Source organism: Rhagoletis zephyria, unplaced genomic scaffold (genome assembly GCF_001687245.7).
Source record: "Rhagoletis zephyria isolate East Lansing unplaced genomic scaffold, Rhagoletis_zephyria_1.1 Rzeph_scaffold_03835, whole genome shotgun sequence".
Taxonomy (NCBI): Eukaryota; Metazoa; Arthropoda; class Insecta; order Diptera; family Tephritidae; genus Rhagoletis; species Rhagoletis zephyria.
Genome location: NW_016160918.1, coordinates 13,311 through 29,956, shown reverse-complemented (window position 1 = coordinate 29,956; position 16,646 = coordinate 13,311). Strand labels below are relative to the sequence as shown.

The window sequence follows — 16,646 nt, the reverse complement described above, 5'->3', positions numbered from 1 at the left end:
CGGGTCCAGAGGTTGTTTAATAAACCTCTGGACTTCGTCCGTCAGTTCGTAGAGATGCATCCTGACGTGCCTTGGCGAGGGCTCTTCTGCAAGCAGCTGTTTTTTGGGATGAACATGTCTGTGGGTCCCCACAAGGAACTTCTTGCAGAGCATTGTATTATGCTCCTTGACTGGGAGCATCTGGGATTCGTTGTGTAGGTGGTGTTGGGGCGTCATCAGGAGGCATCCGGTCGCTGTTCATAGTGCCGTGTTCTGGCAAGTCTGTAGTTTCATCCACTGCATAGGCATAGTTTAGAACCGGTCGGCCAATCGCCTTGTATGTTGCCAACAACGTTTCTTTTTCTTTGCCCCAAGTGCTGCCGGCCAGCGACTTGAGGACATTGTTGCGGTTCTGTACTTTGTTGACAATTGCGGTTGTGTGCACCGAGAAGCAGAGCAGACTGTCGAAGGTAACTCCGAGAATTTTTGGGGTTATTCACCGTCGGTATTGTTGCGCCATCAACGTGAATACCCATACGTTAAATATTTCGAGCTCAACATCGCCTGACCGGATAGCAATACCCTGACATTCTAGGATGGTATCCTTGCGGTCGATGTCTGCTTCAATAAGACGATACTGCACATTGTGGTGCGTGATGAACGCTAAACCTGCACCATTGCAATGCATTGTCTCGCTCGCGATCTCGACGGTGCACGTTTTATCCAGCGCAATTGAACAAGGTTGGCGTCGCGGGGGAGGTATGCGACTGGGCAGCACAGCAGGGGCCGACATAGTCACTCGTCCAATCACGCGTGTTGCGAAGTCCTGGGTATGCCTTAAAGTGGCACCAGCCAAGGCAGGAGTTGCACTTGACGGTATATTCTGGACTCTCAAACCGAGCAGATTGTTGGAGGGACTATGAGTTGCCGGCGGCGTTGTGTAGGTGCTATTGTGTTTGTGTGTGTATCTACTGTTGTGTTAGGGTGTGGGTGTGTTGGTGGTTTGCCCTGTTGTTGTTGTTGTAGCAGCATACAAAATCCCCAAAGAGATTTTGGGGAGTGTTGTTGGAGTGACAGTCCTTGGCCAGATATAAATCTGGGTTGTTCCGAGTTTGTGTGCAGTCGTCTCTGGCATACGCTGCAGGTGTAAGTTTCTGGACCTGGGTTGGACTCAATGCCAGCCCTGAGCAGAAGGATACGGAGCAGATGTAGCCCTAGAATAGAGCAACGTTTGACGGGTTTCGCCGACCCAAACGGGGTTAGATCGCCGAAACAAAAGCCCTTGGTCGGGTAAAACCAGTCATTCCGGTACGTAGAACCGGCTGTCGTGGGAATGCAAAAATACTCGCACGCGCAGCTTGGTGATATAGTGGCTTAAAGAGGTTAAGTGCTGATTTTGGGGAGTAGCCGAAGAGGTAGAGTCCGTAGTCACATTTTAGAAGTAGGGTTTTGCTTAAATATATAAGCGTATTAATATGTATATGAGACTTTTTACTTGCAAGGTATGTATTATTATTATTATTGTTATTATTTATTAACAAATTAATACGTTAATGTGTTTGTCAATGTTATTGTGGCTTATTAACATTTTATTTTTTAATATTTTTATTTAGCTTTGTACCGCGAATGTTTTATTAGGAAAAATTGAAAAAGCAACAAAGTCTAAGCGGTAGAAGTTATAGCAGCTATTTCGGAGATCACCACATCTCATCAGACTTCTTTTTTCTGGACTTTAGCAGGGATCGAACCAGCGTAATCGATGTTCAAAGCCAGAAGCGTTAACCACTGAGCTATGTACATCCCGTAAACTCTTGTTGCTAATTCATTTTCCTTATTCATCAAGTACAGCTGATTTGCCGCTATTTATTTAAACTCGACAGCGTGGTTGTTGTTGTCAGTTCTATACATCCATTTGCTTATTTGGCTCTCTGTATAGCTTCAGGCAGGCTCTTTATAAACTATGTATTTGTCAATGTTATTGTGGCTTATTAACATTTTATTTTTTAATATTTTTATTGAGCTTTGTACCACGATTGTTTTATTAGGAAAAANTCAGAAGCGTTAACCACTGAGCTATGTACATCCCGTAAACTCTTGTTGCTAATTCATTTTCCTTATTCAACCAACTACTATCAAGTGCAGCTGATTTGCCGCTATTTATTTAAACTCCACAGCGTGGTTGTTGTCAATTATATACATCCATTTGCTTATTTGACTCTTTGTGTAGTTTCAAAGAGGCTCTTCCTCAACTATGTATTTGTCAATGTTATTGTAGCTTATTAACATTTTATTTTTTTCATATTTTTATTGAGCTTTGTACCACGATAGTTTTATTAGGAAAAGTTTAAAAAGCAACAAAGTCTAAGCGGTAGAAGTTATAGCAGATATTTCGGAGATCACCACATCTCATCAGACTTCTTTTTTCTAAGATTTTAGCAGGGACCGAACCTGCGTAATCGATGTTCAAAGTCAGAAGCGTTAACTACTGAGCTATGTACATCCCGTAAACTCTTGTTGCTAATTCATTTTCCTTATTCAACCAACTACTATCAAGTGCAGCTGATTTGCCGCTATTTAAACTCGACAGCGTGGTTGTTGTTGTCAATTCTATACATCCATTTGCTTATTTGCTTTTTTGTATAGTTTCAGGCAGGCTCTTCCTAAACTATGTATTTGTCAATGTTATTGTGGCTTGTTAACATTTTATTTTTAATATTTTTATTGAGCTTTGTACCACGATTGTTTATTAGGAAAAATTGAAAAAGCAACAAAGTCTAAGCGGTAGAAGTTATAGCACTATTTCGGAGATCACCACATCTCCTCATCAGACTTCTTTTTTCTAGACTTCAGCAGGGATCGAACCTGCGTAATCGATGTTCAAAGTCAGAAGCGTTAACCACTGAGCTATGTACATCCCGTAAACTCTTGTTGCTAATTCATTTTCCTTATTCAACCAAGTACTATCAAGTCCAGCTGATTTGCCGCTATTTAAACTCGACAGCGTGGTTGTTGTTGTCAATTCTATACATCCATTTGCTTATTTGCTTTAGTTTGAGTGCTGCGTGTGCTTGATGTTGGTCGCGCAGCTACATGTTGCTGTGTGATGTTGCGTTGTCATGGCAACGAAGAGGTTGTCGAGTATTGCTATAACTTGTGTTGCCGTGGTTTGCAGCGTGGCCAGTTGCGCTGACTTGTGTTGCTGTGGTTTATTGCGCGGCTGGCTGCTCTGATTTACGTTGTTGTGTGACTGGTTTGGTTGGTGGTGCGAGAGTTTGTGTGGGCTAAATTCTCTGGGGACATTTAGTCCTCACAGCATGGAGACGTGATTGCGGGCTGAGAGAGCTTTTGTCTCATATAAGTCTATGTGAAGGAGGACGTCTGTACAGCCTCTGTTAAGTCTGAAGGCTATTTGGTTACTGCGACTCAGTGAACCATGCAATACGATTTGCTATTATCCGTTATAACACTTTTGATAAGCAAGAGAGAAGAGAAATAGGACGGTATCCGTCAGTTGAAAGGGGATTTTTATTTGCCTTAGGGATAGGGACTACAGTGGCGACTTTCCAGTTTTGTGGTATGATACCGGTATCAAATATAGTTATAGAGACATAGCAATCGAGATTTTCCAAAATTGGACATTTCTTTTAACATCTTGTAAGAAATGCGGCCAAAACCCGGAGTTTTTCCTTTCGCAATTGCGAAGCACATCGTTAATTCTGTCGCAGTGATTACTTTTTCGATAAGCTTTGCTTTCGGGTGTATTTCGCCAAGAGGTGTTAGATGGTTTAGGGCATACAATTTTTCACTTCTAAACTAATTAGGGAAATTGGTAGCATCAGAGTGATTAGACCACACTGAGGCAAAATGATTTGAAATTACTGGTGGGTCCGAAGAGATGTAGTTATTGGTGTTTATAGCAATGACCGGTTTGTATGGATCTCTCTGTTGATTCTATTCCATATATCGGAAACAGAAGAGTTGGGGGAGACAGATTCCGTAAACTGCTGGAAGCTAAGCCTTTTTTGAGCTTTCATTTCTTTACGGAAGATAGCATTGCGCTTTTTGAAATTAATAAGATTTGTTGGCGTTGGGTTACTTTTGAAATTATACCAAGCTTGCATTTTTTCTCTTCGGAGATTTGAAAGCATTTTATTCCACCAGGGAGCATGGGTTTTTGGACGGTGGGATGCCTGTGGAATGCAACGGTTTGCTGCTGCTCGGATAGCTTTGGCAACATTAGCTGCTTCTTGATTTGGGGAGTTTGATAGGGAACGAGCTTCCATTTCGAGGTCGACTTGATTTGCATAGTTAATCCAGTCGGCATGATCTAAGAGGAACTTAGGTGGGGCCTTTGTGCGGTGGGAAATGTTGGGGTTCAATGAGAATTTTAAAATAATCGTAAAGTGGCCGCTATTGTGAAGATCGTTAAGTATTTGCCATTTTATAAGTGGATATAAAGGTGGTGAGCAAAAGGAGATATCAACGTGGGTAAAAGAAGAGTGAGTTGAGAAGTGAGTCGGGCTACCATCGTTCAGAACGCATAGATCAGACAGTCTGATAGCATTTTCGATAGTGAGTCCCCTGTGATTGGTGGAGTTGGAGCCCATATGTTACTCCACCCGTGAAAGTCGCCTATTACTATTAATGGGGTGTTAACGGAATCAAAACTATCGGTTAGATCGATGCTGCAAAATCTTTGGGAGGGTGGGATATAAATAGACGCTAGTGTAAATTTAATGCTAAGTTCTACCTCAATCAGAACTACTTGTAGAGGGGAGTTTATGTCAACTTGTTTATGAGGGATGTGGTTTTTTATATAATAAACCAACACCTTGTTTTGATGTTGTTTGCTGTGGCGTTTGTAAAATATTTGGAATAATTATTTGGTAGAGATGGGGTGTGGCTGTGACAACAATGGGTTTCTTGAAGTGCGTTGTGTTGCCTTATAAGCATCTGCAGTTCTGTGAAATTGTTAAAGAAACCTTTCATATTCCAGTGTAGAATACTTAAGTTCATGGCGTAAAGACTGGAAAAGTTCTCTACTTTTTGTAAACTGAAGTTTACAGAAGCGAGAAATAATTAGTCTTGAAATAAGGTTTTTTTTATATGTCAGGTATATTACTTTTGAAAATTTCAGTATTATCATGTTCTTTACTGAAATATTCATTATTTTTTAAGAGATTTTGTGTAAAAAGTGATATTGGGGACATCGAAGTTAGATATACTGCATGGGTTTGTTGAGTGGTCGGCATCGGAGTTTTTTGATGCGCAATATTGCTGGTAGAAGTTGTAGCAAAAGGTGTTTCATTTGAATAAATGGGTGGGCTTTAGTAGTCAGCCGCACCTTGTTTTAAGAAAACCAGGTGGAATTAACAAATGAAACTTGGTCAGGATGTTAAGGGAGGTATCCTCTAAAACATGTATAACTAAAAAATATAAATAATATCATTGTTTATAAGTTATTTGTTGTTAAAATTTCTTAAGTCGTTCCACTTGGTTTCCTTAACAAAAAAGCATTTGTGCATACTTTTATATATATAAATGCACATAACACTGTACTTAATACTTTACACACTTTTCTTTTATTTTATCTTGTATATAAATCACTTTAATTAAACTTTTATCGACTTGTAAATTACATTGAATTTCACGCATATTTACAATAACACATGGTTGCAAACTGACACATAACATGTGTTGCCATATTGTACAAAACAATACATACAAAGAAGGCAATGATTAAAAAGGAATACAGGGGAAATCAATACAAAAGAAAATGTTCAGCTCCTTTTCTTCGCAAAACAGAAAGGAGAATTCTATTGCCTGAGGGTTATAATTCCTAAGTGCGGCCGAAGGCCGCCTACGCAGAAAGGTGTTCTCTGCAAAAGGTGTTCAGCTCCTTTTCTTCGCAAAACAGAAAGGAGAATTCTACTGCCTGAGGGTTATAATCCCTAAGTGCGGCCGAAGGCCGCCTACGCAGAGATTAGCTCTTGAAAAAGAAGGAATCTCGTGAGTAACCTAAGCGCCGAGCCCTCGCAGAAAGGTGTTCTTGAAAAGGTTCAGCTCCTTTTCTTTGCAAAACAGAAAGGAGAATTCTACTGCCTGAGGGTTATAATCCCTAAGTGCGGCCGAAGGCCGCCTACGCAGAAAGGTGTTCTCTGCAAAATGTGTTCAGCCCCCCCTTATTCGGCAACACAGAAATAATAATTCTACTAAGTAAAAATTCCGAATTAAAAATCCGCTTTTATTATTCAAAATTCCAGTCTGGTAGCACTAAGTTGTATGTTATTTTGCTATCTTATTCATCGTTTATATGAAAACTTTAACAATAAATTATATAAGAACTATAGGGTTGCTAGAAAAAAGGGGGGTAGTTTTGAAATCAGGGGGTCCTATTCTACCCCCCCTCATACCCCCTTTTTCTAGAATTTGCCGTCCGTCTACTAAAATTTTCCCAATTAATGTACTATATGAACTTTTTTTTCAAATATTTCTTAAGTTTCTTTCATGAGTGCTGAAAAGCAGCCATGCGTGTAAGAAATTGTGTGCTACCTAAAATTTCACCTCTGGAAACTTTATCCCCATAAAGGACTTCACCACAGTTTTTTTACTGGATATACTGAGATGCCAGCTTTGGCTACAACTACATAAATGTGGTCACATGTATGTATATAAACAAAAAATAAAGTATTAATACCTAAATGTACTTATGTAAGTAAAAAGAAGGAAGTGCAATGCAAATATGTATGTACATATGTATGTTAAAAGTGCAACTAGGTACATATGCAAACAGCAATAAGTGTGGTGCAATAAATGGGAAAAGTGCAGTAGAATGTCTGTTTTCCTAAGCGCAACAATATAAAACATCAGTTTCTTTTAATTGCTTAATTTGTGCCAACTGAGTTGAATGTAAATTGTATAAATTATCATTTCACGGTTGTACACTCAAGAATTGATGCGTTTTTAAAAACAGACATTTTCGGTCAGGAACAATATTTGCATCCGCTGCATTTGCATCAGTTGTTGTAGTTGCATCGACCAAATGCTGGCTGGGTACCTACATTGTATACATACATATGTGTGGAAATAGTTGCAACTGCATAAATGTGTAGATATGTATGCAGTTAAACAAAAGAAAGTGAAGTGCAAGTACCTTTGTACAAAGCGCAGCTGCAACGACGTACATGTGTACATACGTATGTAGGTAAAAAGAGGAAAGTGCAGTGGAAATATGTATATATATATCGTCGCTCGAATAAAGAAACAGTGTAAATGCCAAATACACTTTTATTCGATAATTGCACTATTGGATGGACAATCCTTTAATCTATTTGAAAAATGTTTAGTTTTCTTAAATATCTCTTTGGCTCACTAATTTATTCCCGAAAAACCAAATTGTATTTGTATGGTTTGTAATGGTTTATAAAAACTTCCAATTAGTTTTTCTCAAAACTATACTTTTCATGTTACATTATTTCATTATTCCAGCGACGATATGTACATATGTGCAACATACAATTAGCATGTCATGGGGGTGCTATTTTGGACTTAATGCGTTTTGGAAATAAGTTTTCCTTTTCGTCTAGGTACGATATGTGCAACATATGTATGTACAATTAGCATACATACGGCAAAATATGTAGAGCTACATATCGCCGTTTAAAGTGCAAAACCGCGTATCGTCGCTCTGCAAAGCCGCGTAAATTACCTTTTTTGCCAAAAATTGGATTAGCTAACAATAGCTCTTGGCTCAAGCCTTCTCCATTCGTTCTAAAATATACTAGATAGAAATGCGATTGCTTTACAAAAAAGAAAACCATTTTGACATGAGAGTTTTTACGCCCTGGAATATAATTTACGCAACCTCACATACGCGGTTTTGCATTATCTTGATACGCGGTTTTGTACTTTAAACGACGATATGTGGATACACTTGCCTATGGCCATAATATATAGACGTTTCAATGAAGTGTTTTTTTGGTTTTGTTGCGATATTTTATATTATATATTATTTATTATTTAAAATGTTTAAATTGGTGTTGGATTAACTTAATTAATTAAGTCTTGTAAATATGAGCATGAATTTATCTAAATAAACTAATCTTAATTAAACTATAGTCATCTGCTTTTTGTATAAATAAAATCCATTATTTATGAATTATATTTCATTGGAGAAATAATAATTTCTTACTTTATTTTTCAGATAGAATCTAACTGGTTGCATCCACAACAATAATTTAACCATTTTATTTTAATTTCAGGTTGCTGTACAAAAGACGTCTTGAAGCATCGGCAGCTACATTTAAACAAATATATATATTTTAATACATAAATTATTTATTTTTAGTTATTCAAATTTTTTTAATTTTTCGTTTAGATTGTTTCTATCGGAGAGTCATTGGATGTTGCCCATAGCCATTGGAAAATGCTGCATGGGAAAGATGATAACAAAGATGAAGGGAAAGATGCCTACAAACGTCTCGATTCAGTGCAGGTAGTTGTTTAATTACTAATGCACTTCAATTTTGCATACTTATAATTGTTTGATTTGTTTGCAGTCATCATAGGAGCAGTAAATGGTGTTCGGTGATTCTGCCAATTTAATATGAAGTGTCCGACAAACGCCAGCAGTTACTTGAAATCAACTTTTGTAAACATCTATATGTAAGCAGTGAAAAAGTGTCAAATTTTGCAAAGTTGTGATAAAACTGCATTTTTGTGGACCACTATAAATTATTTGCAACTTTTTATATATATCAAAAGAAAGGTAAATCGATTACCTTTCTTTTGATTATTATATTGTTAAAATCGCTTAACCTTTTTATAGAAACCACATATGTATGTAAAAATATATTTATTAATGTTAATTACAATTTTTATACATAATATTGATTATTAGCTATGTATATTAGGTAATCAATGCATTTTGAAAATAAATTTTGCAAAATAATCAAAAAATTTTTGGATTTTTTATTTAAAGTTTCTAAGGTTATTTTGAATTCGCTGCGAAGAAAATGCAACCCTGCGCCGGCTGGAATGGGGCAATGCTAGACGAGTGCAGCGATATGTTTTCCTTAGGAAGTATCTGAATGAGTGCGACAGTGATGCAAGGCTCACACGTACAGGGGGAAACTGGTGAAAATCTGCACACCGCCCATACAAAGTTCACCAGATTTTTCACCAGTTTTGAAGTGAACGAAACCCGCGGTTTCACCAGATTTTTCACCACTTTTGGCTGGCAGGGATGTTGATCCNCTTTTTATAGAAACCACATATGTATGTAAAAATATATTTATTAATGTTAATTACAATTTTTATACATAATATTGATTATTAGCTATGTATATTAGGTAATCAATGCATTTTGAAAATAAATTTTGCAAAATAATCAAAAAATTTTTGGATTTTTTATTTAAAGTTTCTAAGGTTATTTTGAATTCGCTGCGAAGAAAATGCAACCCTGCGCCGGCTGGAATGGGGCAATGCTAGACGAGTGCAGCGATATGTTTTCCTTAGGAAGTATCTGAATGAGTGCGACAGTGATGCAAGGCTCACACGTACAGGGGGAAACTGGTGAAAATCTGCACACCGCCCATACAAAGTTCACCAGATTTTTCACCAGTTTTGAAGTGAACGAAACCCGCGGTTTCACCAGATTTTTCACCACTTTTGGCTGGCAGGGATGTTGATCCTTCATTTCACTAATTATTTCCTCTTCCGCCACGTGTTCTAAGCAGGGTGAGTATATAACACCTCTTACCGAATTTAAGCTTTCGTGTAGTTTCACGCTAATAGGGCACAGGTTGGAAAAAGATTTAGGCCCCTAATATGAGTTACATTCGATCTTCGACTGTGGTCGAAAGTGCTGATCGAACGAATTTTCATTTGGTATTATGGCGCCCATTCGATGAAGAATAGCGCTATTGTGAACTTCGCTCGTTTATGTTGTTCACAATAGTATATTTTTCACCGCTGAGCTTTGTTTACAAATCGAGCAAACTAAATAGTGTGCTTATACATATTTGTGTAAATTTATGCAAATTAAAATGAAATAAAAAAGAAAGCAAGTTTATAAAAACATGGTAAAAATTAGTACAACGAAGTTCTGGGGTTCTACGATTCGTCAGAGGATGAGAGTTTAGTGAACTGGCCAGGAGTGGTAAATGTTTAAGAGAGTTTAAGTGTAGTCTACAATATATTTTTACACAAAATATATTTAAGAAATTTGTTTACAGATTTACTAAAAACTTCCGACTGTCTAAAAAGGCGTTTGTGACTCAAATCTATTTAAAATATTTTAAAACTATCCACAGCTCTATGATTTGTTCTCAGAGATCGTGCCAACTGAGTATTGGGATTTTCTTTTACATGTAAAAGCAGCCTTTCGAGCTTGTGTTTTGTAAAACTGCATGAAATTGATAAAAATTGTTTAAAATTAGTGTCTACCCGCCAAAAAGTAAGAAAACAAATGCAAAATAATACATTTTTCGCTACACCATCGAAAGCAAAATTCTGTTCCGACAGAAAATTCGATACTCAACGAAAATTTCGACACGGTTGCATAGCTCATAATACGAATTTCACTTTCGATCTTCGATAACTCATAATTAGGGCCTTAGCTTTTAGGAACTTTTCGGCAATTCGTTCGTTACGGGTTAATATAAGTACATTACCGTCGCGGAGTTGGGAAATTGAATCTTGTTCCGTTGAGAAAGATTCTATACATTTTTTAATAGAGAATGGGCTCAATTAAGATAGAGATTTGTTATTATCTGCGGATGATATCAGCCACATCACGACTTGAATCAGCTGGCGAACTATCTGCTAATAAATCGAAGACGATTTGATCATCTGGCTATCACCAAAACTCTAAATGATAAGAAAATCAACTTAGCCCCGGTTTGTATCCAAGCCGTGTATTCTGCTATCTTAAACGACTATAGGAATTCCAACTTCTGTATTTTCTACACGGACGCCTCTGTTGGCCCCAGTTCGGCAGGCTGTGGTGTGTACAACTATACTAATTCAAGTGAGTATACCTTTAAAATCAATCATCCTCAACCTATGCCGAAATACCAGCCATTTTGAAAGCTCTGCAAATTGCCAAAGAGACTAATTATAACAAAATTTTAATATTTACTGATAGCCTTACTGCCTGTAATCTCCTTGCAAAGGACAAGACGTATAACCACCTCATTCTTGAAGTTCATAACCTAATCCAAGCAGCAGACTTTTACAATGTGTCCATTATCTGGACTCCCAGCCATGTCGGCATCGCAGGTAACGAAACTGCCGACTCTTTAGCTAAAACAGCGGTAAGCTGTGATAACATCCTTGACGTTAAATTAACAATTGACGAAGCGCTCAGAAACATACGTAACACAATTTACAATAAATGGTATGAAGATTTCCTTATCTTTTACAGCAACAAACATAGCCTTTTTGCACAAATCTGTACTCAGAGACCCCAAAAACATGGTTCAACAAATTTAAAAGAAGTCCTAGGGAAATTCAAATACTGAATCGAATCCTAAGCGGCTACACTTACGACAATGAGTACCTTTATCGTATTAATGCGATAAATTTTAATACTTGCAGATGTGGAGTCTGATGATTATATTCACCAGACCTTCCACTTTCCCTCGCTTGCTGGCGCTCGAGGGCTTCGAAGGCATACTAAACAGCGCTGATTTTTCCGATATCTTTCGCGGCTTTGACTTCTGCAAAATCACTCTGCTTGCTGAGTTCCTAACTAAAGTTGAAGCTAAATTCTAAAATTTTAATATAACATTAATCATGAACATTACTTATCACGGGTGGAAATACCGTCCTCCTCACTCAATCCTCCCTGTCCTTCCCTCCATTATACCTTCACTCATTCATCACTGTTCGGTCTTAAATGACTGTCCCATCGCACAAGTCAACTCAACTATCTCATCTTACACGCACATCTGATTCACCTCAAATCGCTCCTTTTGACGTCCACGATCTTCTACACGGATTACAATACTACATCTCAACTTATCCGCCACTTACCTCTGCAGTCTTTCGAACAAACAAAGATGTCCAGCTTAAGTCAACGGTAAAGACGACTCACATGCCATTGATCACCTCGGTTTAGTTACACTGTCCAACAACCTTTTGGATCATTCAACAAGAGATTAGCTACGCGAACGCAACTATCATCACTCATCAAGTGCTACTGCACAGTACGCTTTATCCTCAAGGTACACCTTCGTGTAACACGTCAGAACTATTCAAGCAGAGGGATAACCTGGCGTTGGGTAACTTCCCATCGAACTCAAAACAAAAAAAAAAAAAAAAACCTTATCAGTACAACGAAGGCCTGGAAGTGGAAGAAAAGAAGGATTTGTGTCGCAGTCAAAGGCCAAAGAAGTATTGCCATTATTTCGAAAAAAAACCTGGCTTTTCACTTCGACATGCTGCAAAAAAGGTCCATATGTCGAAAGGTTACGTCCAAAAACTGCGCAAAAGTGAAGGTTTACGATCATATAAAAAGATTGTAGCCCCAAATCGAAATGATAAACAAAATAAGATTGCTAAAAGCGTGCGCGAAAATTATACAGTCAAGACATTCTTAGATATGGATGTGTGGTTATGGACGATGAAACATACGTCAAAGCAGACTTTAAACAGATTCAGAGCGTAGAGTTTTATACTGCAACAAAGAGAGGTGGAGTGACAGGTGCCTTCAAACTAAAAATGATGGACAAGTTCCCTAAACAATTTTTGGTGTGGCAAGCCATCTGTCAGTGTGGTATGAAAACCAAAACATTCATTACCACGGGCACAATACATCAAGAAATTTTTATAAAGGAATGTTTGCAAAAACGTTTGCTGCCATTCATTAAACAACATCAAGGCTGTTCTGTTCTGGCGCCATTTAACGTTGTGCCATTACAGCCGTCTTGCCATGAAGTGGTATGAAAGCAATGGGGTAAATATTGTTGAAAAGGACCACAACAAAAACCAAACTGCCCACAATTGCGACCCATTGAATAATATTAGGCAATTGTTAAAAGAAAATTGCTAAAGATGAAAAAATACGCCAAAAATTAGCAGCAGTTTAAAAGGAATTGGCAGAGAGCAGCAGATACCGTCACAAAAACTGATGTCCACCGCTTAATGAGCGGGTTCAAATCTAAACTGCGCCATTTGGTTTATCTTAAAGAGAATTGAAATGAGTTTTTCGTTGAATATAGTAAACTTAATAAAGAAGATAATAAAACAAAAATAGGATTTCCTTGCTTGTATAATTTGTTGTTATAATGATTTTCGACTGACCAAAATTTTTCGTGTCCATTCTTTATTTCAACAATAGTCAAATAAAGTATACTCATCATCAGCTTTCTGACAATATGGCATTGATAATTATGTCAAAAAGGAGCTACTAACTTTAGAGACGACTTTATTTTGACTATGAATATGCCCGATTTTTATTTATTTTTTTTTTAAATCAGTGTTAGAGTATCTCCTTACGCCTCTCAACGCTACCAGCGACCACTCTGCCAACGGAATAGATTTTTTTAAGATTGATAATGGTGAGTTTTGACCGGCTTTATTACATAAATATCCCTGTGTGCATCGGTTTAAGTTAAATGATTATTTTGTATATGCTTTAGACTTTATTGAACACTTTGTTTCATACATATTTAAGCATAAACGTCACGTTGCGCTTTCTCCCATGCTGAGATAGGCCCATGTTCCGGCCGGTATTTCACATTACAGCCATCTGGTTCCAAACGATTTTCATCACGCAGTTGTTCATAGCGGTCACGATCATATTTAGTGAATCCCCATCTTTTAGAAACGTAAATCTAAAAAAAATATATATATATATATATATTAATAAAATGTTTGTACATATACATACATACATATAATGTATTTCTAAGAGAAATTTCAATTTACATAAATTCAGAAAGAATGAGGAAAATCAATAATTACTAGTTTAATTCCGATAAAACTGCATATTTGTGTAAGTTTATATAACATGTAATTGTTCTGGGTTGTTGGACGATGCACTGGTGTGCTTCATAGAGACCGAGCCTCAAAACTCATTTTTAACCCTAGAATACTAACTTTATTTTTTATTCCTTTAATACTAACGTTCGCCTGTGAGGCTACTTTGAAAAAAAGTGTAAATTTTGTCTTTTTAAAACTTTAAGTTTATTTAAAAAATGGACTTAAACATATTTCATATGTTTCTAAAGTAAAAAAATAAAATAATTTAATATTTTTTTTTTTAATAGTAGTAAAAATAAATCGTTTTGAAACTTAACACATATTTTATCACCTTTTTGAGGGGTAATGTTTAAAAATACAAATAAAAATATTTTATAACGAACGAGGTTTTCGTCACTGTACAATGTGCCTCTGCTAACAACCTCGTACAACGCTAAACTGAGTTGGCGTGAACGCTTGCTTTGATCATAAAAAGCGTTCCTGAAATATCGCGCGAAAACCGAACCGAGGGTTAAAATGTTGGGTGTACGGAAAAAAATGAGAGTCCTAACGAAATACCCCATCATCTCGTGTAAAAATATTGGGTTCCTAACTGCTAAAAGTTTGGACCGTACAGATTCCAAAATTGTTTTCCCCGATATCGAAAGCGGCGGACAATTGGAAGTACGCACTGATGGGTTTATGCAGGGTGTATAAGGCGATACTCCAGAAGTATCCCGCCCTGCACCAGTCGTCCGTGATGCTGGGTGGCATCAAGGGCGGGTAAAGCTGGTGGCGTGTGCGGATGAACGCGTCCATGGTTGGACAGCTGTGGCCCGGGGCAGACTTAGTTGCCGTTCATAGGGATGAAATCCCTAACAGGCCGCGAGGCTGGGCCTGGGTCCCAGCTGAACCATCGAATCCGGAGGAGATTCTGGACTTTATCCAACTGGGCAACGAAGGGCTGCCCACAAGTGATTGGAGGATAGTCCGAGTTGGCGAGACCAAGAGGATGCAGCGTTTTGTTGGCTTTGTCATCAATGATGCTTCCGTCCCAGTTCTCGTGGGTTGTGGTGGGGTAATAAGCTATGGCTTTTACTCCATCACGGTAGAAACCCACCGAGTCGGCATCGGTGGCACACAGCGCGGGATCCACAGGAAACACCACGAGTGGACCTGGGGACCTACCAACGGGTGTACCCGATACCGCGTCAGATACTGAGAGCGACATGGGCTCAGTATCTGCCTACATAGGGTCGATATACAGCCGGTGGGTAATGCTGAACGAGGACCAGCTACTGGACTCCTAACCGGAGGAGGAGGATAATGACGTCACAGTCATTGCCACCGCCGAACGGGAGGAGCTAGAAGCAATGGACACCACCGACTCTGAAGATGGTGCAGATAGTACAAATTAATCTGCACCATTCCAAGGCAGCCTCGGTTGGCCTTCTTCTTCGTCTCATCGATAAAGCTGAAGACTTGATTCTAGGCCAAGAGCCTTGGATCGTTAGAAACAAGGTTTGCGGGCTGAACTCTGATGCCTACCAAGTCGTAACAGCTCCAGTAGCAGGGGCCTTATTCTGTAACTCGAATCGAAAGTTGATTCTATTCGAATTTGTTATTCGATTCGAATTTGTTTTAGCATTCTGTAAAAGTTTCGGATTGAGTTTTTTGTTTTGCGAAAGTTGTACCACCCTGTGCCAAAATTTTCGAATGTCAAACGTCAAAATACATAGAAGGAAAACAAATAAATAACTAATTTAAATTAAATAATTGTTATTAATTTTATAAACAAAAAAATGGATTCTGTTGCATTGTGGATAAACGAAGAAATTAATGAAGAGAGAAATGCAAGAAGGGCTATTAGAAATCATTTAATTATTGATGAATTATCGGAAAGAAGGTAAATGCATACATATGTAATGTAACCGGCTATAAACTTGTTAGTGATTATATATTTGAAATTATAGCTTCATAAAAAATGTTCGGCTTTCCAAGGAAGCCTTCAATTATGTGTTGAGAAGCATAGATCACGAATTACATGCACCTATAAGATCTACGGCAGTAACTCCGACAGTAAAACTTGCTGCTACTTTAAAATTTCTTGGGCAAGGGGCTATCAGCACCAAATAGGGCAAGACCGTTTTGCAGGATTAGCGCAATCCACGACTTCTAAATGTATCACAGAAGTGGTCAATGCGATTGAAAAAACTTCATGTCCGAAGCACATCAAATTTGAAATGACCGTGCAAGAAAAACCTGAAGCCAAAAACCATTTTTATTCAAAATTTGGATTACCAGGAATAATAGGTGCTGTTGATGGTACCCATATCCATATGGTTAGGCCGGTAAAGGATGAACATCTGTTCTTTAATCGGAAGCTAAAGCATAACATCAATGCAATGGTGGTAAGTGTTTAATACTTACAAGTTTTTGTTCATACCTTTTCATAACATTCTTTATTAGATTTGTGATCACAAGACGTGGAGGATGGTTCCGTGCGCAGAAGTGGAAAACTTTTGACTGCCATTCACCTGGGAGTGGCCAGAAGCGATTCTTGTGCGTACGGTTCAAATCGCAGCTCACAACGTCCGGATATTTATATCCACGTATCCTCTGGGTAGCAACCAAACACCCGTTTGGGAGCGAGCTAAAGTGAGAAGGCGTAAAACTTCGCGTGCGCTGGGTTTGGGTCCCGC

At 38.1% G+C, this 16,646-nt stretch overlaps 1 protein-coding gene and 2 long non-coding RNA genes across 3 annotated transcripts in view; 2 read left to right on the top strand and 1 right to left on the bottom strand.

Annotated features, from left to right (window-relative positions):
* The first annotated feature begins 6,570 nt into the window (after positions 1–6,570).
* On the top strand, positions 6,571–8,621 carry LOC108369772 (uncharacterized). The gene is made up of 3 exons (XR_001848561.1): positions 6,571–6,642; positions 8,241–8,473; positions 8,538–8,621. It is a non-coding gene; the product is annotated as an uncharacterized LOC108369772 (long non-coding RNA).
* A 1,888-nt stretch (positions 8,622–10,509) lies between these two features.
* Positions 10,510–13,312, top strand: LOC108369773 (uncharacterized). The gene is made up of 2 exons (XR_001848562.1): positions 10,510–11,008; positions 11,126–13,312. It is a non-coding gene; the product is annotated as an uncharacterized LOC108369773 (long non-coding RNA).
* A 227-nt stretch (positions 13,313–13,539) lies between these two features.
* LOC108369770 (60S ribosomal protein L10) overlaps positions 13,540–16,646 on the bottom strand; it is a 15,093-nt gene continuing 11,986 nt past the window's right edge. Inside the window, exon 2 of the mRNA XM_017624953.1 lies at positions 13,540–13,817. Coding sequence (XP_017480442.1) covers positions 13,653–13,817 — 165 coding nt within the window. The 3' untranslated portion in view covers positions 13,540–13,652. The remainder of the gene's footprint in view (positions 13,818–16,646) is intronic.